This window comes from Drosophila montana, unplaced genomic scaffold (genome assembly GCF_035044405.1).
Source record: "Drosophila montana isolate Dmon_TW-CO22-7 unplaced genomic scaffold, ASM3504440v1 contig_2481_1, whole genome shotgun sequence".
Lineage (NCBI taxonomy): Eukaryota > Metazoa > Arthropoda > Insecta > Diptera > Drosophilidae > Drosophila > Drosophila montana.
The window spans coordinates 2,575,669-2,598,492 of record NW_026997351.1 but is presented as its reverse complement, the minus strand read 5'-3'; the positions used below and the strand labels follow the sequence as shown (position 1 = coordinate 2,598,492).

The following is a 22,824-nucleotide window of genomic DNA, read 5'->3' as shown; positions in this document are numbered from 1 at the left end:
AATTTGACATTCAACCAACCGTTTTTAACAAATATTGAAATTTGCATTCAACTCTGTTTTGACTAATTTAGGTTTTTTTGTTATCATTTTAGTATTTTGTTTTTGTAAGCGTCGCATTGAGGAACAAATTAATTAACAAATGTAATTGGAAACGTAAACGCTGCTGCATCATGATTGCAAACATTCTTGTCATCGTTTATCGTTTATCGTTTGCGTTAGTGTTATCGTTATCGTTATCGTTTAGTAGAAGATTAGTTTAATGTATTGTATGTTTGCATTTAGGTATATACGTATGTACGTTGATTTGCTAACTGAGCAAGTTCTTCGAAAATATTTCGTTACGTTTGTCACAATTCATTCTCAATATTCATTTTCGTTACTTTGTTTTTATTATTATTATTATTATTAGTTGTTATTATAATATGTATATAAACAAAATTAATACGCTTCATTGTCGTCGTACATAATAGTTGTTGTTAATATAGTTATACCATATATATATATATATAATAATTGTTGTTGCTTTCATTTCACGTTTTTATTGTATATATTTAAAAAAAAAATAAATCTTTGGCAGCATCTTCAAATTTTCTTCATCAAATATGAATTACATGTGATTTTGTTTGTTTTTTTTTTTAATATTTTTTTTATTATTTTTTCTGTATTTAATATTTGTTTCATACATTTACTTTTTGGTGTCTTGTGGTATGCCAATCGAAAATGTAAAATAGAAAACAAAGCATATAATTAAACATAACGTGACTGAGGACTTGAGTGTTGTACATAGAATGTATATAAAGTTAAGATTTGTTTGCTTTAGTTGTTAATTAACACAAAATTTATAAAGTATATAACACAATAAAGTATAAGAATAATATAATAAAACCGAAAATAGGTGGAAAGCGTTCACTCTGCTCACATTGTACGCAATCAAATAGCAATTTATGTTTCTTTTTTTTTTCGTTTTTCTTTTTTTTTCCTTCATAATTATTAAATAATAGTTTAATAAAAAATATGCCTTTTCTTAGTTCAGTTTTCGTTTTTTTGTTTACGCTTCTTTTGAATTGCTTTCTTTTGCTTTTTTGTAGCTTAGCCACAAAAGAACGGCCTCAAAAATGTTATTGGCACGAGTTGGCTGAGCTGGTTAAATTGGGGCGTGACGTCAATGCGTTACGTAACGTAAGGCTGATACGTTTGATACGTTAACGGAAAAGTTCGTCATCACGTTAAGTATTCTACGTAAATTTTACATTCAATTTTCCGCATTGTGTTACGTGGTACGTCGCGTGTTACGTTTTGTATTACGTTACATGTTACGTAACGTAAGTATTGTTTTTCTTGTCACGGTCACAAATTAATTTTCGTTAAGTCTGTTGCGTGATGCTAATGTTACTTCATTCGATTATTTGGCGTTACGTTAGGGTGTCATATGTGACGTATGCGCTGTTGACTAGTTGCTCTGGCCTAAGTATGTTTGCATGTGGTGTTTCGTGTAGTATCCAATTGTTTTTTTTTTTCGTTTTTCATTTTTCTTTTGCTGATTTTGTTTAATGTGCAGTGCCACGCCCAATGGCCGACCAACCCTGCCGCCTTTACCATTGGCTAAACTTATATATGTATATATTTTAGCTAAATGTTATACATATACACATACAAATGGTATATATATATTTATACATATATATATATATATGTATATATAATTGTTATGTAAAAAGTTTTAGTTCATAATCTCAACTAAATTGTAAATTTGATTTAAACTTAAGCACATTTTTTCATAAATTTGTATGCAATAGGAAATCAATTAGTTAACGTTTACTTTCTTTCTTTCTCTTGCTTTCTCTTCCTTTTCTATGGTTATCTTGAAACAGATTCATTTTGCATTAAAAATCATGTTTCCGTTAACTTAATATCATTTGTTTTTGGATGTTTTATTTAGTTTTAGTATTTGTTTTTTTGTTTTTTCTTTTTGTATCTGAATTTAACCTAAAGAATTTTTATTTTGTTTGAAACAAAAATATTTTGTTTTTGCTGTTTGCTTCCTCTTCAAACTAAAAAAGACAAAAAAAAAAAGTAATTTGTAAATGTTATAAATAAAAGCGTGTGGAATTACAATTTCTTTTTTTTTTTCTTCTTTTTGAAGGCTTTCCGTAATAACTAGAAACAAAGTGTAAAAAGTCGCTTTTTAAATAAGTTTTTGTTATTTTTTAAGTTTCAAAAGCGTTTATAACAACTTTAAGAGTTTCGAATTGTTTTTTGTTTGTTTTTCTCACAGAATTTTGTTGACTATGTAAGGCGCAAATAAGAAGAAAGTTAACAAAATTTGGCATATTTCACATTTGTGTTGTTTTTTCTGCTTCTGCTATTCTTTTTTTTTTTGTTTTTTGTTTTTTTTTTTTTGTAGTGTTTTCTTAATACTTGTTTATTCATATATCTTGTGTTTTTATTTAGTTTTTTTGTTTTTTTTTTTTGTAGTAATGCAGCTGCAAAGTCAACAGTTTACGAAAATAAGAAATCTAAGTAAATTCACTAAGCACAATAGTATTTTTGTTGTTTTTTGTTGTTGTTGGAGAGGAGGACGCCTTCGGGGCTCGTCAAACCATAAAAAATTATTGTACATAATATAATATGATGTCGTCTTAATCAAATAGTAAACTAAAATCATTAACGTATTTACGCATATAAATTAAAATTATATTTCAACAGCCAAATTGTTCACAAAAATTGCATTTTCTTTTTTCTCTTACATTTCTTCGACAACTTTGGGAGGAGGTTACCTTCATATTTTTTTTTTTTTTTGTATTTCTTTTTGTTTGTTTTTAACTTAGCTTATTAAAGAAAATGTATATAGAAATTCATAATCATAATATGATGTGTGTCGCTTGAAGATTTCAATATTTAAGAGTTGTACAACAACAAAAAAAGATACAAAATAAAAGTAATCATAAGACAATTAAAAGCGTTTCACAAACTTATGCAAATAGGTGTAGCTATAGCTATAGTTCTTGGTTTATACATATATATATATATATATATATATATATGTTTATATGTATATAAATATAAAGTGTAGCCTCACACGTAGTATTAACGAAAAAAAATAAAATAAAAATCAGGACATTAAAAAAAAAAACAATTATACATAATTAAATAGTATAAGCATAAATTGTTTCGACAATTTTGTTTTGTTTAGTTGTTTTGTTGCTGCTGTGCTCTACAAATAAAATACGATTTAAAACATATTATTCGGTGAAAATGTTGTTTAGAACTTTTGTTGTTTGTTGCTTATTGTTTTTGTTTGTTTGTTTGCTGTTTAAAGAAAACGCAAATAGCGTTCAAAATGTACATATACATATATATTTCATATAACGTACATGGAAAACTAGAATTAAATAAATGACAAGATTAAAGTTATTCATATGAAACACATTCAATTTTAACGGCGTTTAACGAATCACTAAACAAGTGTTTGTTATATTAAAAAAAAAGATAATATTAAAAGTTAAATCCATTAACTGGTTGTATACACATTACAATATACCAATTCACTTCGATACGTTTAATTGTGTATGTATTGTATTGTATATATACACTAGGCGTTTAAGTGTGTGTGTCTGTGTGTCTGTGTGTGTGTGTGTGTGTGTGTGTGTGTGTGTATGTGTAAGTATTGTGTGTGTTGTATATAATAAAATGTGTGTTACAGCCTATAAAAAAATAAGTTGCTTCGCTCTTAAATATTTCATCATAATTATTATGATCTCTTTTCACTTAGAACATAGTCAAAAATAAATTGCCATTTTTACATAATAAAAAATTCACAAAAATTATTTGTAATCGATCGTAAAGAATAAAGAACAACAAAGTCATAATATTCACATAACTAATCATAATAATAATTATAATAATAATAGTATGTTATGTTTTTGTTTTTTAAAAATAATAATGTCTTGGGAGTAAACCAGCCTTATATATTGTATTACAACGGGAAAGAAATGGCACATGCCCCAAATATGTGCTATAGAGTCTATACATATTAATATACATACATATGTGTATAATATATTATATATAGTATATGTATATGTATATGTATGTGGGCATATGCGCACGTATGTATATGTTTGTTTTTGTATGTATATAAGCAAGAGGAATATCGTTTTAACATTGTAAATATATATATAGAACTTAACAATTATTTTATTTTGTTTGTGTTTTGGTTTTTTTCATGGTTTTTCTTTTTTTCCTCTCCTACTTTCATCCATTTCAGTATTAGTATTGATTTATTTATCATTTTGTTTACTTAGTTGGTTGGCCTAATGCATTGCAAGTTTGTTGCTTTTGTTGTTTGTTTGTTATTGTTAGCTTTTTCGTTTGGTTTGTCAGCTTACATTTAGTTTTTATGTAAATTTTTGTTATTATTACTAACACACACTCACAAACGCGACAATGAGAACATATAGCACACATACACACACGCAACACAAACACACACACACGCAAACACAAGCACACCATAACAAACACACACACGCACCCACACACGCCGCACAATGCGCTTTTGTTTTTGTTTGATATAAATATATATATGTACATATCCACATAGACGCATATACACAGCGACAAAAATCAGCATATATGTGTTATTTTTTTTGTATATACATATGTATGTATATATGGCAAAGTCATATAGTCATAGGAGTTTACATATGTCTGTTTAAGATATTTTTGTTTTAAATATATTGTTTTTTTTATATTCATACACATACGTATATAAATAAATATCACCTTATATAAGCAGCAGTAAGGAAAAACCTAAACACTTTTGTTTTTTATTTTTACGTTAAAATTTAAAATATCTGTTAGTTGTACACAATTTTAGATGTTGTTCATTATTGCCTGGTTTTTCCTGTCCACTTTGAAAATGTGCACAAAAAGGGCACGTTTCCGCATACATGTAAATGAATATATACACATATATATATATACATACATAATTATATATGAGTTATATATATATGTATATATATATATATATGTATGTATAGCATGTAAAATATATGCGTGTTTGTTTTTGGTTTTTATCGAAAAAAGATTTTGGAAGGGGTTTTGCACAAAAAAGCTAATCGGTCCATATAACAATATATATGCCTATTAATAGATAATAAGTAACATGTAGTTGTGTGTGTTGTGTTGTGTTGTGTCGTGTTGTGTTGTGTTATGTGTGTGTGTGTGTGTGTGTTTGTTGTGGGAGTGTTGTTGTTTGTTCTGTGTGTGTGTGTGTGTGTGTGTTGTATGTTTGTGATTTAGTGTTTCGTGTCGTAATGACAATTTTAACAAGAACATAACTAAAAAAAAAAAAATAAACAATTAAACAAGAGCATTTTTTTGTTAAACGTGTTGAAAAATATGCGAAGATTTCTTCCTTTCTTTTCCATTCATTTGTTTTTGTTTTTACACTAAGTAAAGTTGTTTGTTTCTTGTTATAGATTTGTTTGTTAATATTTTTTCTTTTTTTTTTCAGTAGCGCTAATCATTTTTTTGTTTTGTTTTTGTTGTTGCTATTAAATTAGAGATCAAAAATAGTATTGTTGCATTTTGTTGTTGGTTGTTGCTGTTGTACGATGACAACACTTCTGCTTAAAACGTGTGTTCGAGATTCGAGATGTTTCGCCCGTATTTGCCCCATATATATATATATATATATATATATATATTATTGTGTTGCATTGTTACACTGCTTAACGGTACTGAGCTGACCCTTTTCTCGAGCTTTTCTATATGGAAGGCGGCGGCTTAGCTCGAATCATATTGTTGCTATGTTGCTCCATGTCGGTGTTGCTGCTGCTGCTGTTGCTGGTGATGTTGCTGTTGCTGTTGATTATGCTATTGTTGTTCCTGTTGCTGTTGATGTTGCTGTTGCTTGTTGATTGTTGCTGTTGCTGTTGTAGTTGCTGCTGCTGCTGCTGTTGTAGTTGCTGTTGTAATTGCTGTTGTAGATGCTGCTGTTGCTGTCTGCGACATCCGTATATCTTGCCCGACGAGTATTTGTAGTTGTATTTGTTCATATCGACAGCTGGACGATTGTTGCGCGCTTTGATTTGCAATCAGTGAACATAGAGGGTGTTCAGGACGAGCACATGATGATTGTTTTTGGCCAGCGTTACTACATAGCCCTCTGAGGTGATTTTCAGGCCGCAGCACCGTGAAACCTGCATGGGTCAAACAATTGAATTAGTATTGAAATCAAAACCAAAGCTAATACTAGCTAGTTCAGTTGAAAATTTCAACTGTTTGCTGCTGACGAGCTCTGGAAAAGCACCGCAATGAGCAAGTGGGCTTGCCACGAATATTATGGACTTGATCTTTAGAAGAGGTCATCACTAAACAATCTCCAAATATCTGCTGCGAATATACACGAGTATATATTAGAAGATTTGAGTATTTAGCTTTTTACGGAAAGACGTCTTCGCCAGCATGACGGACAAAACCTTTGATATTTGTGCAGGGCACTGCTCAAAGCCCCTATTCTATTGCGATAAGAGTACAAAAATTGAATGCTAAATATATAAGAACATGTAGTGTAAGTTGATATTTAAATAAATACAAAATATAATTCGTCATATGCAAACCTTAACATGGGGGCACTCGAACTCGGATTGAAGCGCGCCTTCGCGCGAATAACAGGCCACATGGAAGCGATTGCCGTGCGAATCGCCGATGAGTACATCGCCAGCGTTGGATATGTCAATGCCATTGGGAAAGCAGGTAACCTTCTCGTTGCCAATGCGATAGAGGAATGTGCCGTCCTCTTGGAAAACGGCCACGCAATGCCCCTTAAAGTCACATACATAAAAATCGTTGTCTGCAATTTGAAATGAATATATGTTGGAAGAAATAAATACATGTTGCAGATGCTGCCAGAGGCTACCACTTACCTCGTATGGCTATGTCGGAGGGTTCACGCATATAGTCGCTGCAATCGAACCAACGCACCAGTTCGCCCTCCTCGGAGATGACAAAGACGGTGGGCGAGACGCTGTCGACGGCCACAATGTGACCCTTGGCGGTAACAGCCAGGCCCGCAACGATATCAATATACCTACGAAGATTGATTGGCAAATTGATTGACATATAAAAGAATTCAATTATACACACACACACCTGATTGCAATTTTACGCATAAAGTGTCCGCATTTGGAGAAGATTTGCATGCGCGAGCGCTCATTGCCGCGATCGCAGACCACAAATTTGCCATTGTTATGCATGACAGCCACTTTGCGTGGATACCAGAGTTGGCCCTCCTCCTTGCCGGCGACGCCAAATTGAAATTTGAGTGCGCCCATTTTGTCAAAGACCTCGATCCGATGATTGTTGGTATCGGCGACAATGATCTCCTCATCGACGCCCAGACAAAAGCCGTGCGGTGAATTGAACTGTCCCTTTGCGGTGCCCAGTGAGCCAAATTTGCACCGTATCTGCATGGGCGTGGCCTTGTTGCGGCCCGTTACAACGCTGGTGGTGCCGGGCGGCGCCACGGCATGGAAGTTATTGAGGCCCATCTCCTCGACGCCGCCAACGATCGGATTCAATGTCTGCAGGCTGGGCGATGTGGCTGCCGGCATGCAGAAATCTGTTAAAATATAATCAAGGCACGTTGAGCTTCCGTTCGACGACAACAAATCGTGATGCTCATCTGTGTGTTGGGTGGTATTTGGGAGTGTTTGGATTTGTTGTTGGTGTGTGTGTTGATTGTTGAAAAAAGGAAAAAACTTAAAAGTTATCAAAACAAACAAAAATAAAAAGAAAAAGAAAAAAAAAAACAAAAACAAAGAATGGCTCTTTCGGTAAACCGAAGATTACAAACTTGCAAACAATTCGCATTACACAATCAAATATTGAGATCTTCGATAGATTTTTTAAACAAAAACTAATTTTTGAACACCTCACTTGAAGATATAAAATCGCATAGAAGCGCCTGTTTAACATGAGGGTAAATATGAGAGTAAATGAGAATGGACAAGATTAGCATTAAGAGAGTAAGAGCAGATTAAATCTGAGCTTAAGTAGGATTATGAAAATCGCAGAGAAAGGCGATATTAAAGTGCTAAAGCACGTGTGAAGAGGCAGGCAGATAAAAAAGACAGAGAGAGATAATGACACGACGAGCAAGAGCGAGTGAGAGTAAGAGAAATAGGGGTAAAGTGAGCCTAAATGAGCGGAGATCTAGAAATCTATATTATATTGATTGTTTCTCAGACATTGACATATGTAAATCTTTCGTAATTTTTATGGACTGGAAGAGTTAAGCAAAAGTGTAATAAACTCGACGGACATATACGGACAGGTATATATACCAAAACACGTTGTCATTCAGAGATGTCTCATTCTGTCGGTCACAAAGGATTGCCCATACATTTTTTGTAACTGATTATAATAGGAATGTATCAACTGCATGACTCTGGATGGGTATTTGTTTTTTAATTCCAAATGTTCTGAATTTTCATTTAGCTGAAATGTTCTATAACCTGTCAAAGATCCAAACATTTCGGCATTATGTATACTGTCCGCAAGGATGTAATGTGTGTGCAATGGTAAGCAAGCATGTGAACAAGATTTGGAGGTATTGCTTACCATTGTTGTTGAGTCCCAGCTTGGCCAGAGCTTGCAGATTGTTAAGGGCACGCTGATCACCCGACAAAATGTCGGCCAGTGTAATGGGCTGTGTAGGCGTAACCGCCGAGGAGGGAATGACCGCCTGCTGATGATGGGACGCAGCGCCGCCGGCGGCGCCGGAGGTAGCGGCCACAGCCACAGAATTAGAGCTGCCAACGGCCAAAGTATCGTTAAGAGTATCCGGTATGCTCTCAGTGAGGCTAGCCAAACGCGACAGATTATATTCGAGCATGCTGAACGGTGGTGGTGGACCGCCAGCATTCATGCCCATGCCATTGAGTGCGCCCAGACCCATGCCGACAGCAGCATTGTTGGGTCCGGCATTGAGATTAACATGTCCGGCCGATTGCTGCACCTGGACAATGCCCTGAGGCGTTACCAGTTGTGCCATTTGCTGGGTCACGGGCAGCGTTTGTGGCTGTTGATGCAGGCCCTGTTGCTGCTGCTTCTGTTGTTGCTGCTGCTGCTGCTGCTGCTGCTGCTGCTGCTGCTGCTGTTGTTGTTGTTGTTGCACTTGTTGCAAGGCCTGCTGCTGCTGCTGCTGTTGCTGCTGTTGTTGCTGCTGCTGTTGCTGCTGCTGTTGCTGTAGCGGTGGCTGCAGCTGCGGCGGCGAGTCTGGCGGCAATGTGCTCATCATGGAATAATTGGTCATCACGGAGGTGTCGCCATCGAATGAGCTTTGCAAAGATGATGGCAATGATATGGGACTGAATACCGCCGCCGAGCTTAGTCGTCCTTGCACGGAGCTGCTGTTGCCGCTGCCGCCTACGCCGGTCAAGCTGCGCACACCGGCGGGCAACAAGCCAACGCCATGACAGCCTGGTGCCAAATTAGCCGGTGGCGGTGTATGTTGCTTGGGCGTGGCCGTCGGCGAGGGCGTTGTTTCGGACATCGCAGTACCAGCTGCTGTTGTACACTTGGTTGACTCGGTGCGAAATTTGCCAAACATTTCGCGGGCGAAGCGCTCAAACTTCTCGGGCATGCACTCAAACTGCAGCTGATAGTTGGCATCACTTTGGGGCGTCTGCTCCATGAGGTTGGCGCACTGCGCACTAATAACTGGCTTCAGTAGCAGAAACTCAACGGCATTGGCCCTCTCCATGGCACGTTGACCGAACTGTGAGGCCTGTTGCAAGCGTCCCATATTGTTCTCCAGACTCTGCATTAGATCCATGATTTTAAGTTCACGCTCCGAATGCAGACGCCCCAATTCGGTGAGCAATTGATCACGAATTAGCTCAAGCATTCGCTTGTAGCTCTTGTACGCATCCTCGATCTGCTGCCGCACATGATCGTGCTGCGATTGAAGTTCGGTCAGGGCGCTGCTCAGATTGCCGCCAGCATCGTTGCAATATTGTGCCTTCTTCAATGTGTCCGTAATGGTTTGCTCGAGTTCAGCACGAACCGACTGCTCGGCAATTAATGCCGTTTCGTAGTGGTGGTCGTTGCCCTTGTGCTCGCTAAGCAGACAATCATTGCAGGTGGGCACCTGGCATGTAAAGCAATAGTACTTGAGATTCTCGTTAATGTGCTGGCGACAGCAGATGGGCTTGTGTATGATGAGCTTGTCGTTCTGCACGTTCTTTTGCAGATCCTCGATGCGAACCACCTGATGGTTCTCAAAGCAGCGCATATATTTGTGTGCATTATCGCAGCCGTTGCACAAAAAGTTGGCGCAATCATTGCAACGGGAAATGGCCTCCTCTTTGCTCTTGCACGACGTGCACGGTATATGCTCCGATTCGAGATTGGACAGATCCAGTATATTGGTCACAATATAGTCAACGGTCAGACCCTTGATACCCTTGCTGCCCAGCTGTGTCTGCTGCTTGCAAACGGGGCATTCGAGCAGTCGTTGCTGATGATCGCTGCCATCAAATGAGGCCGATGAGCAGCTGGCCGCCGACGAGAGGGAGGCAGCCGGTGAGTTGGCCGAGTTCGCCTCCTTGTTAACCAGCAAATTCTGCAGACAGTCCTCGCAAAATACATGTAGACAGGATAAAATGCGAGGCATCACCAAGCGCGAACTAGAGGAGGAGGATAGCAGGATTTTTAAAAAAGTCCGTTTCCATTGTGAAATTGTTTGTACAAATAATCGATAGTGTCGATAAATCAAGTTAATCTGAAATGATCAGTGCTGGCAATTTGGCCATTTTCGATGCTGGCTCTTTTAAAGCCATTTTTTTAATATATTTAAGCTATTTTGCTTTTTGTTATTTTTTTTTTTTTGCACTCTTTTATATGAAGTTTTCAATATGTATAAAAATAGCGAATGAATAAAAATATAAATATTTTGTACCCCAAATCTTACTAGTTTCTATTCTACTATAGCTATTTTTAGTTTTAGCTTCTTTTCATCATCGCTAATTGTCAAGACTACAAAAAAGCCCATCGAAAATATTTGTGTTTTTAATTATTACTTCTTTTAACAGATGAGCGCGAGCCGGGCAAAAACCAAAAACATATTTTACTGTATATATTTCGAACTTTTACAAAAATTGTTCGTCTAGGCCTAGCCTTTTTTTAATCATAATTCGTGTTTGAGTTGGGCTGTGAAAAACAATTAAGGCACGCGCCCATCTCTAACACAAACTAAATTCCTCGAGTTTCGTTAAATGTTCTCAAACAGTGTTGGCAAATTTGAAGCAGAAATCAGTACAGATTTATCGATATTATCAACATGATCTAAAATTTGTATTTTAGGGCACAACACTCACCTGCACAGCTTGCAGTTCTTATCAGCATCCTTGAGCATGGAGCCGCACGTATCCTCCAGCGAATCGAGCTCCGTAACGCTTTTGGCGTCGTAGCCATGGCTCAGCTCCTGGCTGCTGCCAATATTGCTATCCACATCGACCACCAAACCGAGTCCTGATGAATTGGTCGTTGATGGTGCGGTCGTTGATACCGATGATGTTATCGATGCAGCCGATCCAATGCTAGACGAACTAACGCGTGTCGCATCAATGCTGCCCACAGTGCTGCTACCCTTGCCGGTGTCCGTGTCGGTGCCAGTGCCATTGCTGCAGCTGCTGCTGTTGCTGCAGGCACTGCTGCTGCTGCTGGTGGTGCTGCTGCTGCTGCTCGTATTACTCACATCGATGTCCTCCAGCACGGACGATGAATTCGAGTCCTCGCATAGCGTCGCACTCAGCGTTGTCCGCTGCTGCTGTTGTTGCTGATCGTCAATTGTCGCTGGGACCAGTGTTTGGCCAAGCTCCTCCAGCAGCGTGCTCATGTTGCCAGCAACTTAATTTACTGTTCGTTCTATTGCTATTCCTTTCCAACGGGAATTGTGAGGGGGTGGGCCGAGTTTTGTCCCTTCTTTGCAACGCTCGTTCTCTCTCTCTGTCTCTTTCTCTCTATCTCTTTCAGTTTGTTATTCTTAAAATTAGGCGTGTGTAGTTGTATCTGTTGGTTTTTTGTTGTTTTTGTTTTTTGGTTTCAAGTCCTTTGCGCTTACTTAACTATTTATCTTCTCTTATAGCTGCATATTAATTGTTGTTATGTTGTTCGCTATTGCTCCTTGCAGCCATGCCAATTGCACATAAGCGACAGTAAGTGTGAGAGTCGATATTTGAATTTCTTCTGCTGCTGCACTTACGCATACATATACATACACAAGTAAGTGAACGCCAATAGACAGGCAGGTAGACGGCAACGAGAGAGGTTGGGAGAGGAAGCGTAAGAGTGTGCGCTCGCTTGCTGCTGTACTCACGCACACAACCACAGACACGCAGGCACACAACAAGCACAGTCCGTTGTTTTGCTCGCTTTGCTCGTATTGCTGCTCCTTTTACTTTTTATGCGTCTGCATTTTGTAAGCCTCTTGATGTCTGTTATACTCCTCTCCTTGTTGCTGTTTCTGTTGCTGCTCGTTTCTGTTGTTGGCCGTGATCCGTTAGAGTTACCGTTAAAGCAATGAGCTGCGTGTTGCTGTTGTTGCAATTGTTGTTGTAGTGTTGCGTTAACCACGACAAAAACGATGACGAAACGACGACGACGACGACAACGACAATAGGCGAAGGATAACAGCGTCGTACTGCACAATAAATATACCGAAAGGCAATGGAAAGCGTAGCGTCAATTAACCAAATTTTGGAACAGAAAACAAGTAATGATACAATAACACTTAACTGTAAACTTAATGGTTAATGCAACGACCAAACATAGTCATTTATTAATAAGCTACCTAAAGAGACCTGCGAGCTCTAAGTACCTAACTACCCGAAACGCGAACCAACTTAGAAAAGGGGGGAAAAAATAAAAAAAAAAAAAAACAAAAACAAACAAACGACGACACGCCTATTACAGAGAGTTTCGAACGAGAGAACAAAACTGAACGAGAAACATACATAGTCAAGTGTTGGCACTAAAGTAAATGATGAAATGTTTGTCTCAGCGATTCACACAGTCAGCACGAAAGGGTGGGAGGGTGTGGGTGCTGTGTGGCAAGAACTAGCAGCTAAATGCTAAAGCTCCTGTCGCTTATGCAACAAACAACGGCACCAAGCTGCCACATTGCACATTATGCTGCATACTTTAAGGAACATCTAACAGTTTTTTGTTGATTTCAAACGTCTTTGTCTTTGCATTGGATCACCGTTATCTATCAATAATGCTTCTTACAAAGTAACAGATATAAACGGGAAATTTTTAAATTATTGTTTGTTTATGTTTAAATGTATTTACATATATTGCTGTTTGTAAATGGTTAAGAATTCGAAATCTAATTCCTTTCTCTCTACTGAGGGAGTAAGTGCACTACGTTTGTTACGTCCTTGGTTATAATGAAAAGCGAAATTTACAACACTGGCACAGAGCTGAACGACGAAAGGTTACCCGATCGCAAGTATTATTTTAAGTTCAATTAAATCAATCAAAAGAATAGCTAATTAATAATACAAAATTATGTTTTATAACTATCAATAACGACCAAAGCCATTATAGCATCCTTTTGATTTAATTTGCAATATGATACGGATGTGTCAGTCGACCCCCGATCTTTAATTTGTTTGAGATGTAATCGATCACGATAGTAATTATCGTAGTTCGTGTAAGTTTTAGGATAGACGCGAATCGATTCTTTACGCACGTGCCATTGATATGTGTATACATCTAGCATACACAAAAACACACATATACATATATGTACTCGTAGAAATTGCGAGTTGCCCATTCGGCGCAGGCGCCTGTGTTAACATTTATGCAGCACAATATACATATGTATGTATGTATGTATGTGTATATATATATATACATTTATATATATATATATATATACATATATATAGAAGTGGAGCCAATGCCGTTTGCAATAAATTCAACTTTGATTTTCGCCCTTTATACACCACTTTTTTATTGCTTGCCGCAAGGACACTAAGCCAAAAATCCTTGAGCAACGAATGCTCATATTTGTATATGTATGTATTATGCAAAGCTATGTACTTTAAATTTTAAGCTCATCTATTTATCCATACATACACATATATATATTTATTTACATGCACATACATACGTAGACGCACACGCGGGTTCAAACGAATTTTTGAGTAATGCCCGCAGCGGATGTGTCGCAAATTTAAATGTTGATTAGTAGCCCTCAAAATACACGAACAAAAAATAAGTGAAACGGTAATAAACCAGCCACAACAATAAATCAGCTGCACAAAACAATTGCAACAATGTACGTTAATGCATATGTATGTACATTTATAGACTCCGGTACACACACACACACACGCGCGCGCATACGGACTACACACGTGGTACGCAAATTTTGAGCGTTTTGTTTACGAGAATCTGTGCGCGACTGTCGACTACGCGACTATGCGCTCCGTGCAGTTGGAAATGGGCATCAAAAAGATATGCACTCCCCCGACCCTCACTATCCTAACGACTTTGTCGAATCTGCGCAGCTGTTGTTTTTTTTTTTTTTTTTTTGCATTTCATTCGTTTTTTTTACGTACGTTTCAAACGTTTGTTCTCGCTGTGCGACTCTGTCGCTCTCAAATGCGACAGTTATTTTCAGTGCAGCCACCGCGCGTACCGCAACCCATGTGTTTTGCGGGTGTGAGAGAGCGAGAGAGCGTCTCGCACATGTGTTGGTATGCGCATGCTCGCTCGGGGCGAAAAAAAAAACATTGGCAACCCCACACACACACATACATACGTAGACTTCGTTGAAAATTGAATTTCTTTAAAAATATGTGAAAAATTCTATTTTAAAATTGGCTCTTTTACACTATGTCTTCTTATGCCGACTGGACATTAATGCTGTCCGCATTTGAATTATAACTAACTGTTGTGCAGCTAAGCAACTGAATGGAAAAAAACGCGCCCGCTCTTTTAAAAGTCGGTACTTTTGGGCTACATATATACTATGTATGTATGTTTGCAGATTGTTCGTGAGCCTGGGCAATTGAGCGAGTGTCTAAACGTGCCGAGGAGGAGCATATCGAGAGTTCTAATAGTGGACAGAGAAAGTGGGTAGGGGGCATCACACAGTACACACTTGCAGCTGTGGGCAGTGTCGTTCTGTTGTCCTTGAACGCAAAATTTCCACTCCACCGCCCAGGTGCTGCTGATCGAACGAAACACACACACAACACACACAACACACACAGCACACACGCATGCACAGAAAGTCCTTCAACAGTCTTAGCGTCGTAAGCCGTTAAGCAACAAGATTGACATTTTGTTAATTATTTTATTGCGATACCTTTCTATAAATTTTCACACGTTTTTTTTCTTCTGCTCGTTACGATTTATACTTTTTCGTCGCGCACACACGCACACACACACACACAGCACTGCTGGCCGCCGCTGCTGCTGGTTCTCGCGGTTAGTGATGATATATATCACATCGCATCGATGAAAATGGTTAACCGATAGGTCGAACGATAATTTTGGCATCTTTGGTAGTTTGCAATTCGAATTTAGCGGATACCCGAAGCAAGAACAAAATAAATAACAGATCACATATGTTAGTAAATCAAATCGTATAGTCGGGAAAAAAGTATAAACAAGATACTAGGGTTTTAAAAAACGACTGCAAGCCGCTCTATCAGTTAAACACATCTATTTATATACAAAAATAAATCATTAGTATATGTTCATCCGGGCGCGTAGGATTTATTGTACGCGTACAAACTTGCCAAAGTAAAACTGCAAGTGTCTTTGTCAAATACACCTAAATATATATATATATATGTCAATTTTAGCAGCTTTCGCAAAATGTAAAAATTAATCTATTTTGCAATACATTATCAGAGTTCGATAAAGTAATAAGTAATTTTTCCCTTGCAGCCAATTACTTTTATATATGTTACAAAAATATTTTGTAACTATAAGAAACTTGTGACAAGTAACAGATACGTAAACGTTGCTCATTATAATTACTCAGCGCTGCCCAACACTAGCGAAACCAACAGAACAATCGAGAGCACTGAATGCACGTTGCTTGCGGCAAAAGTTTATTTGTTTTTATTTACGAAAATTAAAGTCATAACATGTCCAGTGGGGCAGGCACAACTGTTGCGGCCGAGAGTGCCGATGCGACCGTCTCTGCCACTGTCGCTAGTGCCGCTGCCACAGCACAACAAGAGCCCATCTTTCAGGACATCAACGCCGAGCAGGCAGGGGAATTGGTCGAGATTGAATCCGCCTGTATGAGCTGCTTCAAAACGGGAATAACCCGTCTGCTGCCCACCAAGATACCATTCTTTCGTGAGGTTGTGCTGATGTCCTTCAAATGTGAGCACTGCGGCTACATGAATAATGAAATGCAATCGGCGTCAGAGATACAAAAGAACGGCGTACGCATCGAGCTGGATGTGCAGAAGCCATCGGATCTGAATCGCCGTGTTGTGCGCTCCGACAATTCCAGCATCAGCATACCAGAGGTGGAGCTAGAGATACCCGTGCAGTCGCAGAAGGGCGAGGTCACCACCGTGGAGGGCATCATTGAGCGCACAATAGCTGGCCTGTCGCAGGATCAGGAGAAACGCCGCATTGACCATCCCACAGAGGCAACGTCCATCGATGCCTTCATCGATCGTTTGCGCCAGTTAAAGTTGCTGAAAAAACCCTTTCGCCTGCTGCTCGAGGATATCTCCGGCAATAGTTTCATTGAGAATCCACTAGCACCCGCCAGCGATCCACAGTTGAAAGTGGGTCACTTTACGCGCACCCAAGCGCAAAACGAACAATTAGGTGAGTTTTGCTTTCTTAGCCCTGTTCTCCATGTGTAACATTTGCCGTGTGCCACGCAGGTCTCTATGATCAGAACCACGAGGAGCAGAATCTGCTAAAACCCATTGCCGAGGGCGAATGGAACATTGAGAATCTGCACGGAGAGGTGCTGCAGTTTGCCACGAATTGTCCGAACTGTCAGGTGCCGTGCGAGACAAATATGAAGCTGACAAATATACCGCATTTCAAGGAGGTGGTCATCATGGCTACCGTCTGCTCCAGTTGCGGTCACAAAACGAACGAGGTGAAGTCTGGCGGCGGCATTGAGCCAGAGGGTGTGCGATTCAAAGTGCGCATTGCCTCTAAAGAGGATCTGACGCGCGATGTTCTCAAATCGGAAACGTGCAGCTTGTCCATACCGGAACTGGACATGGATGTGGGTCCCAATGCGCTCTGCGGCCGTTTTACGACCATCGAAGGCTTGCTGGTGGCCATGCGCGAACAACTGGACGGCACATTGTTTCACGACTCTGCCGATGAGCCGTCGAAGCGAAATCTGGAACGATTTCTGGACACCTTTGATAATGTGCTCAAATTGCAGCAGGTGATCACCCTCGTGCTGGAAGATCCGGCTGGCAATACTTATGTCCAGTCGCTCACCGATAACGATGAGGCAGACGATAAACTGACCGTGGAGCGATACGAGCGCAGCTTTGAAGACAACGAAGAGCTGGGTCTAAATGATATGAAAACTGAAAATTATGAGAAGGATGCGTGATAATATGCCTTATACCTCTTATAAAATATGCATTTACTAAACAATTCGCAAATTCAATTGTAACATGTAACAACAGTTAACTTTGTGGTGTAGTTGAAAGATTTTGAATAATAAATACTTTTGCAAGCATAAAGCAGCTGTTTGATAATTTCTATACTTTGAAGTGGTGTACCTTTTGCGGTCGGTATAACACCTTCCGTGCCAAAATTATAATACGACATCTCTGGTTTTAATTGCGCTTACACACACGTATTCAGGCAGCTAGACAGCTATTTTCATTGCACAATAAACAAAGAATACATTTACAATGAATAATAAAACAAACGGTTACCCAAATTATTTTCCTTTCTTAACAGCGATTAATTGACATTCGAATACTGCGCCAAATATATTTCGATATTGAAGCGATGGAGTGTCCAATCGATATATCGATAGCTGGTAGCTAAGCTAGCAACGCCAGCTGATTTGAAATCGAGGCAATCGAAATCGTTTGAGGCACTGCCAGTGGCACCGACACTTCCAATTAAATTGAACTTTTTTTCTGGTTATTTTGATTGAAAGCGCATAAAATGCTTTCGAATTGTGCCGCAAAAACGCTGGCTGCTGTCGTAAGTAATTTGACGCCCACAAAATGGCAACGGCTGGCATACAAATGCCCGTTGCCAGTGACAAGTTATGTAATTTTTGCACGAAAAAAAAAACAATAACAATCACAAAATGCATGTCTTTGCAGCGGGGCAGCCTGCGTGCCATTGCCACCAGCAGTGCACAGCGCAGCGACAATCTATTCGTGCATCGCGACACACCCGAGGATAATCCGAGCATACCCTTCGAGTTTAGCGCGGAGAACAAGAAGCGTGTGGACGCCATACTGAGCATCTATCCAGAGGGTCACAAGCGTGGTGCCATGATTCCGCTGCTCGATCTGGCACAGCGTCAGTACGGCTGGCTGCCCATATCGGCCATGCACAAGGTGGCCGAAATTCTCGGCCTACCCAATATGCGCGTATACGAGGTGGCCACATTCTACACAATGTTTATGCGCAAGCCAACGGGCAAATATCATATCCAGGTGTGCACAACAACACCCTGCTGGCTGCGCGGCTCCGACGAGATCCTGAATACGTGCAAGAAGCAGCTGGGCATCGGCGTTGGCGAGACCACAAAGGATAACAAGTTTACCATCTCCGAGGTGGAGTGTCTGGGCGCCTGCGTCAATGCGCCGATGGTGTCCATAAACGATGACTACTATGTGAGTGTGCCCATGAACGAATTTGTTTTTACTGTCTAACTTATGCCACGTTTAATGCTGTAGGAGGATCTGACCAGTGCGGATATGCAGTCAATTTTGGGTGATCTTAAAGCGGATAAGATCTCACCGCCGGGACCGCGCAACGGACGCTTCGCCAGCGAACCCAAAGGCAACCCCACCTCACTGAGCGAGGAGCCAAAGGGTCCCGGATTCGGTCTGCAAGCGGGCCTCTAAACACAATTGAACCCTAGCTTAGCTTCAACTTGTACACAAACAATTCTCCTCTTTTGTGCAACACACAAACACATATAGACACACGAACACAGCTACAGCTTGTCAAATGGCAATTTAAATGCAATAAACCCAAATGGATGTTATAATTAAAATCGATTTACGATGTCTGTACATAAGCTATGTTTAATTTGCATTGGATTGACTCAGCCTGCAAAAACCTCTACAAAATCCATTGACGAACGATTAAGCTATATGATATAGAATATCGGATGTTAATTCGATTTTTCAAGGGATGTTGTAAAGCTTATAAATGCGGAGCAAATATCTGGAAAACAGTGTTTCATATACGTTACACAAGTGTATAAAAACACTTAATGCTAAGCAGTACCTTTTTTTCTGGAATAAGAACTGAGTAGAGTCGCCTTTCCTTGACTTTAGCTTTGTTGAGGTAAATTTAGTTGGAGCCTGTAACCACAAAAGCTGTGGGTGAAAAGATCTTTGCAATGTTCCCGACCCTTATTAAGCATGACCAAAAAACTTAACTAATATTTTGAATTACTCACATCCATACAAACCAAAATACTTGCTCGCTTGCTGTGTTAAAATTGAGTTGTTTGTAAAATCTCTGAAACTTGGAAGATTGCTTTACACGGAAGTTTGGGTCTGTGTGCACTTTTTGGAGACATTGTCCTAGCGCTCGTTTAGCATATCCTAACAGCTTTGCCGAAGGCCAATCAGTTCCACCTATGAGTCTTTACTTACTTTAAAGCTAATTCTAAATCTAATATATTTGATTATAGTTCGAAATAAAGAACTATTCTATAAAGCACACTTAGCCGCGCTTTGAACAGTTTCGTTAAAGCGAAGGGTATTTTTGAACTAGGCTCTGCCGTTATCGAAACCCCATAAATATGTCAAGGTAGCAGCATCCTTGACGGGTTTACTAATAAGCTCGCAGGTACAGTTGTAACTTTGTATCGATAATTTGTCAATATTTACTGTCAAATTTGCAGTTGCAGAGGGATATGGTCCCGAGCACAAGTGAATAGAAAGCTAACTTTTGTGTATTAACAATTTTGTGCGTGGAGTAAGCACAAGTGAGAAAAATGACTAGCAATTTAAATATAACTTTTATAATAACCATGTATGTACATATTACTCGATCATAGTTGACTTTACAGTTTAGTTTAGTAAACCTTTTATTCAAGACCAAAGAATCACACAGAGCGGTCAAAGACGAAGCAAGGTAAGCAGTTATGCACATCATTATATTGCTCGTTCGTCTCTCGAGACAATTCTCTCGCACAATTCTATGCGTGATTCCCATTGCTGATTGCGGTTATTGCAATCAATTGTTAATCTTATGCTCTTAATGCACACACTCATTTTATTTGCTTTAATAAAAGGCAATTGAAATATGGTTTACATTTATATTTATATAATCATACTCATGACAGTCAATGCCGCTTACATTGTTCGAATCTTAAACGAAACTGTGTGCATTAGTTTACTACCACGAAACAATTTAATTCAGGGATTTTCAACTTAAGGCCTAAGGTAAATGATGGATTCCTTTTAAATTGTAAACCAAATTGAAGGGATTAGGCAATCATTGAGATATAAATTAACTGCTATTTATACTTTTTCAGAAACTCTTCTGACTTTTTGCAGATTGTTTATAGCTTACAAATTAAAGTGGGTGTGTGGTGTGGTGTGTGTTGTATTGGATTTTCGTACTTAAACAATTCACTTAAGAGCTAGGAACGTGCGTCTACGCTGACCAACTCCACGTGTCATCAACTTAAGCTAATTGCGTTAAAATTGTAATTCAATTTCGATTACTACTCCTGGATTCGATCTCGCTCTTTTATTTGTTTTGTCGTCGTGGTGGGCCCTTTCACTCCTCGCCATAAAAAACGCTGTGTGTGCGAGCGAGTAAGCATTAATACATGGTACAAATCAAAGAGGGAGAGAAATATTTTGATGGGGATGGAGAGAAAGAGAGAGAGAGAGAGTTGGGCGAGCTCGTTGTCTTACCGATTCTTGGCAGCAGCCCGTTTGGATGAGCGCTCAATGCGATTGTGTAAATTGGAACGTGGAATTGTCTCGTTGACCAAGCGCTTAGTTTTCTTCGGCGATTCGCGTAGATGTTTCACATCGACATTGCGATGCTCATCCAGGCCCTTTTTGAACTTTTCGATGAGGCCCTCGCAGGACAAATTGGATTCGGGCTCCCAGGTGTCCTCTTTGGCACCAAATCCCTTCCAGCGTATGCGATACAGGCCGCCGTGCTCATCATCATCCACAAAGTCGAGAATGCGTTCAACTGCCCATTCCTTATCGGGATCGCTCTCTTCTTTCTTGTTTGACTTGCGTCCACGTCCCGCTTTGGGGCCGGCCGGCGACTTTTTTCCAATGCTAGTGCTCTTCTTGGATCCATCCTATACAAATATATATATACAATTTGCAAGCCAGTTAGAACGGGACAACACATAGTCGCATAGGCAACGAAAAGCGAAATAGATGGACTATGCCAAGAGGAGCTGAGGATTTGGGCTCACCTTCTTGCGATACTCCTCGATCAGGTCATCGCAGTTCAACTCGGCCTCGGGCTCCCAACTGTCGGAATCTTTGCCATAGCCCTTCCAGCGCACTAGGAAAAACGATTCTCCGCGCTTGGTTTTGTGGCCCACAATGGCCTCAACCTGTTATTTAATTAAAATTAAATTTGTTTAAATAGGCAAATTGTCAGCCGGGTGCTGGCAATGTTTTGTGTACCTCGAATTCCGCATCTATATTGTCATCGTCCTCGTCTAGTTCGGGCTCATCCGATTTGGATGACGATTTCTTGTTATGATTCTTTTCGGCAGCTGTCGTCGGCCCTTTGGCCTTGGGTTTGAGCGTCTTCCGTTGCTTTTTACGCGGTGGGGCACTCGAACCAGATCCCTTGCTGCCATTCAGTGGCATATCATCGCTTTCATCCGTGTCGCTGTCGTCTTGTGTGTTTGATTTTGTTGCGGTAGTGGAGGCCCTTTGCTTCTTGGAACTAATTTCCGGCTTATCGTCGGACTCCTTATTGGGTTCATTCTCGTCATCGCCCGAATTGCTGGCTCCGTTTTTCGGATTTTCATCGCTGTCGGAATATGCGGAAGATTTCTTTTTGCTTAACTCGGAGAGTTCAGCTAATTTCTTTTTGCCAAGCTTAACCATTATTTAAAATTTTCGCTAATTTCTGGAGTGTTGAAAAGAATGCTTTTAGTTTTTGCCGCGAAAAAAATAAAACAACAATTATTTATATATCCACCGTCGCGACTGTGGCGACTGTACAATAGGGATGAGATAAGCAGCTATGGTACTATCGATAGTCTGCGATAACGATATAATGCACTTCACAATAAACAACTTATTATATTTTGACTTTAAAATGGGTGTTGTGTATACCGTTTTTTTTTATTATGATTTGTGTAAGCCATTTAAAGTGCAGGTCTCATATATGTCCACCTGTCGTTATTATTAGTATAGCTTAAAGCTAGATATTAATTAAATTCAACTAGCATAAAGCTGATATGGGTCAGTGCTGTCGGACTGACGACGTGCTGTTATATTCCAGTTAAATATTTTAAATATTATATGCTATAATGTTTTCTGTATAAATTCAATAATGCTATCGATAGTTAACAATGGCTGTTATCAT

The 22,824-nt window shown here is 39.4% G+C and overlaps 5 protein-coding genes across 6 annotated transcripts; 2 read left to right on the top strand and 3 right to left on the bottom strand.

Moving 5' to 3' along the window:
* Positions 1 to 1,465: 1,465 nt before the first annotated feature.
* On the bottom strand, positions 1,466 to 6,065 carry LOC135428530 (probable serine/threonine-protein kinase dyrk1). The gene has a single exon (XM_064682580.1). It carries the CDS (start codon positions 6,063 to 6,065, stop codon positions 5,775 to 5,777), a length of 291 nt encoding a protein of 96 aa, XP_064538650.1. The 3' UTR covers positions 1,466 to 5,774.
* On the bottom strand, positions 5,928 to 15,537 carry mei-P26 (meiotic P26). Of its 2 annotated transcripts, none has more exons than XM_064682578.1 (7): positions 15,395 to 15,537; positions 11,391 to 12,715; positions 8,632 to 10,700; positions 7,162 to 7,630; positions 6,936 to 7,099; positions 6,630 to 6,862; positions 5,928 to 6,209 (listed from the first exon to the last, which is right to left on the bottom strand). In XM_064682578.1, exons 2-7 carry the CDS (start codon positions 11,909 to 11,911, stop codon positions 6,105 to 6,107), a joined length of 3,561 nt encoding a protein of 1,186 aa, XP_064538648.1. In that variant the 5' UTR covers positions 11,912 to 12,715; positions 15,395 to 15,537; the 3' UTR covers positions 5,928 to 6,104. The 2 variants fall into 2 exon arrangements, with proteins under 2 accessions (XP_064538648.1, XP_064538647.1); XM_064682577.1 differs by having other exon boundaries at positions 7,162 to 7,693; positions 15,395 to 15,536.
* Positions 15,538 to 16,053: 516 nt separating this feature from the next.
* Positions 16,054 to 17,777, top strand: Zpr1 (zinc finger protein Zpr1). The gene is made up of 2 exons (XM_064682579.1): positions 16,054 to 16,887; positions 16,947 to 17,777. The coding sequence occupies exons 1-2, from the start codon at positions 16,185 to 16,187 to the stop codon at positions 17,642 to 17,644; spliced, it is 1,401 nt and encodes a 466-aa protein (XP_064538649.1). The 5' UTR covers positions 16,054 to 16,184; the 3' UTR covers positions 17,645 to 17,777.
* A 319-nt stretch (positions 17,778 to 18,096) lies between these two features.
* On the top strand, positions 18,097 to 19,310 carry ND-24 (NADH dehydrogenase ubiquinone). The gene is made up of 3 exons (XM_064682573.1): positions 18,097 to 18,252; positions 18,378 to 18,896; positions 18,960 to 19,310. Exons 1-3 carry the CDS (start codon positions 18,214 to 18,216, stop codon positions 19,128 to 19,130), a joined length of 729 nt encoding a protein of 242 aa, XP_064538643.1. The 5' UTR covers positions 18,097 to 18,213; the 3' UTR covers positions 19,131 to 19,310.
* Positions 19,311 to 20,546: 1,236 nt separating this feature from the next.
* LOC135428522 (M-phase phosphoprotein 8) lies at positions 20,547 to 22,453 on the bottom strand. Its single transcript, XM_064682572.1, has 4 exons — positions 21,909 to 22,453; positions 21,692 to 21,835; positions 21,168 to 21,571; positions 20,547 to 21,049 (listed from the first exon to the last, which is right to left on the bottom strand). The coding sequence occupies exons 1-4, from the start codon at positions 22,338 to 22,340 to the stop codon at positions 21,028 to 21,030; spliced, it is 1,002 nt and encodes a 333-aa protein (XP_064538642.1). The 5' UTR covers positions 22,341 to 22,453; the 3' UTR covers positions 20,547 to 21,027.
* Positions 22,454 to 22,824: the final 371 nt, after the last annotated feature.

Excerpts from the sequence above, each read along its gene's own strand:
- LOC135428530 (XM_064682580.1), bottom strand. The coding sequence starts at position 6,065 with ATGAACAAATACAACTACAAATACTCGTCGGGCAAGATATACGGATGT.
- Zpr1 (XM_064682579.1), top strand. The coding sequence starts at position 16,185 with ATGTCCAGTGGGGCAGGCACAACTGTTGCGGCCGAGAGTGCCGATGCG. Across the intron at positions 16,888-16,946 it reads AGCGCAAAACGAACAATTAG|GTCTCTATGATCAGAACCAC; the intron begins GTGAGTTTTGCT and ends TGTGCCACGCAG.
- ND-24 (XM_064682573.1), top strand. The coding sequence starts at position 18,214 with ATGCTTTCGAATTGTGCCGCAAAAACGCTGGCTGCTGTC. Across the intron at positions 18,253-18,377 it reads CAAAAACGCTGGCTGCTGTC|CGGGGCAGCCTGCGTGCCAT; the intron begins GTAAGTAATTTG and ends ATGTCTTTGCAG. Across the intron at positions 18,897-18,959 it reads CCATAAACGATGACTACTAT|GAGGATCTGACCAGTGCGGA; the intron begins GTGAGTGTGCCC and ends TTAATGCTGTAG.
- LOC135428522 (XM_064682572.1), bottom strand. The coding sequence starts at position 22,340 with ATGGTTAAGCTTGGCAAAAAGAAATTAGCTGAACTCTCCGAGTTAAGC. Across the intron at positions 21,836-21,908 it reads ATATAGATGCGGAATTCGAG|GTTGAGGCCATTGTGGGCCA; the intron begins GTACACAAAACA and ends ATTAAATAACAG. Across the intron at positions 21,050-21,167 it reads CGGGCTGCTGCCAAGAATCG|CGTTTTTTATGGCGAGGAGT; the intron begins GTAAGACAACGA and ends TCGCACACACAG.
- mei-P26 (XM_064682577.1), bottom strand. The coding sequence starts at position 11,911 with ATGAGCACGCTGCTGGAGGAGCTTGGCCAAACACTGGTCCCAGCGACA. Across the intron at positions 10,701-11,390 it reads AAGAACTGCAAGCTGTGCAG|TTCGCGCTTGGTGATGCCTC; the intron begins GTGAGTGTTGTG and ends CTCCTCCTCTAG. Across the intron at positions 7,100-7,161 it reads ATGCGTAAAATTGCAATCAG|GTATATTGATATCGTTGCGG; the intron begins GTGTGTGTGTGT and ends CAATCTTCGTAG.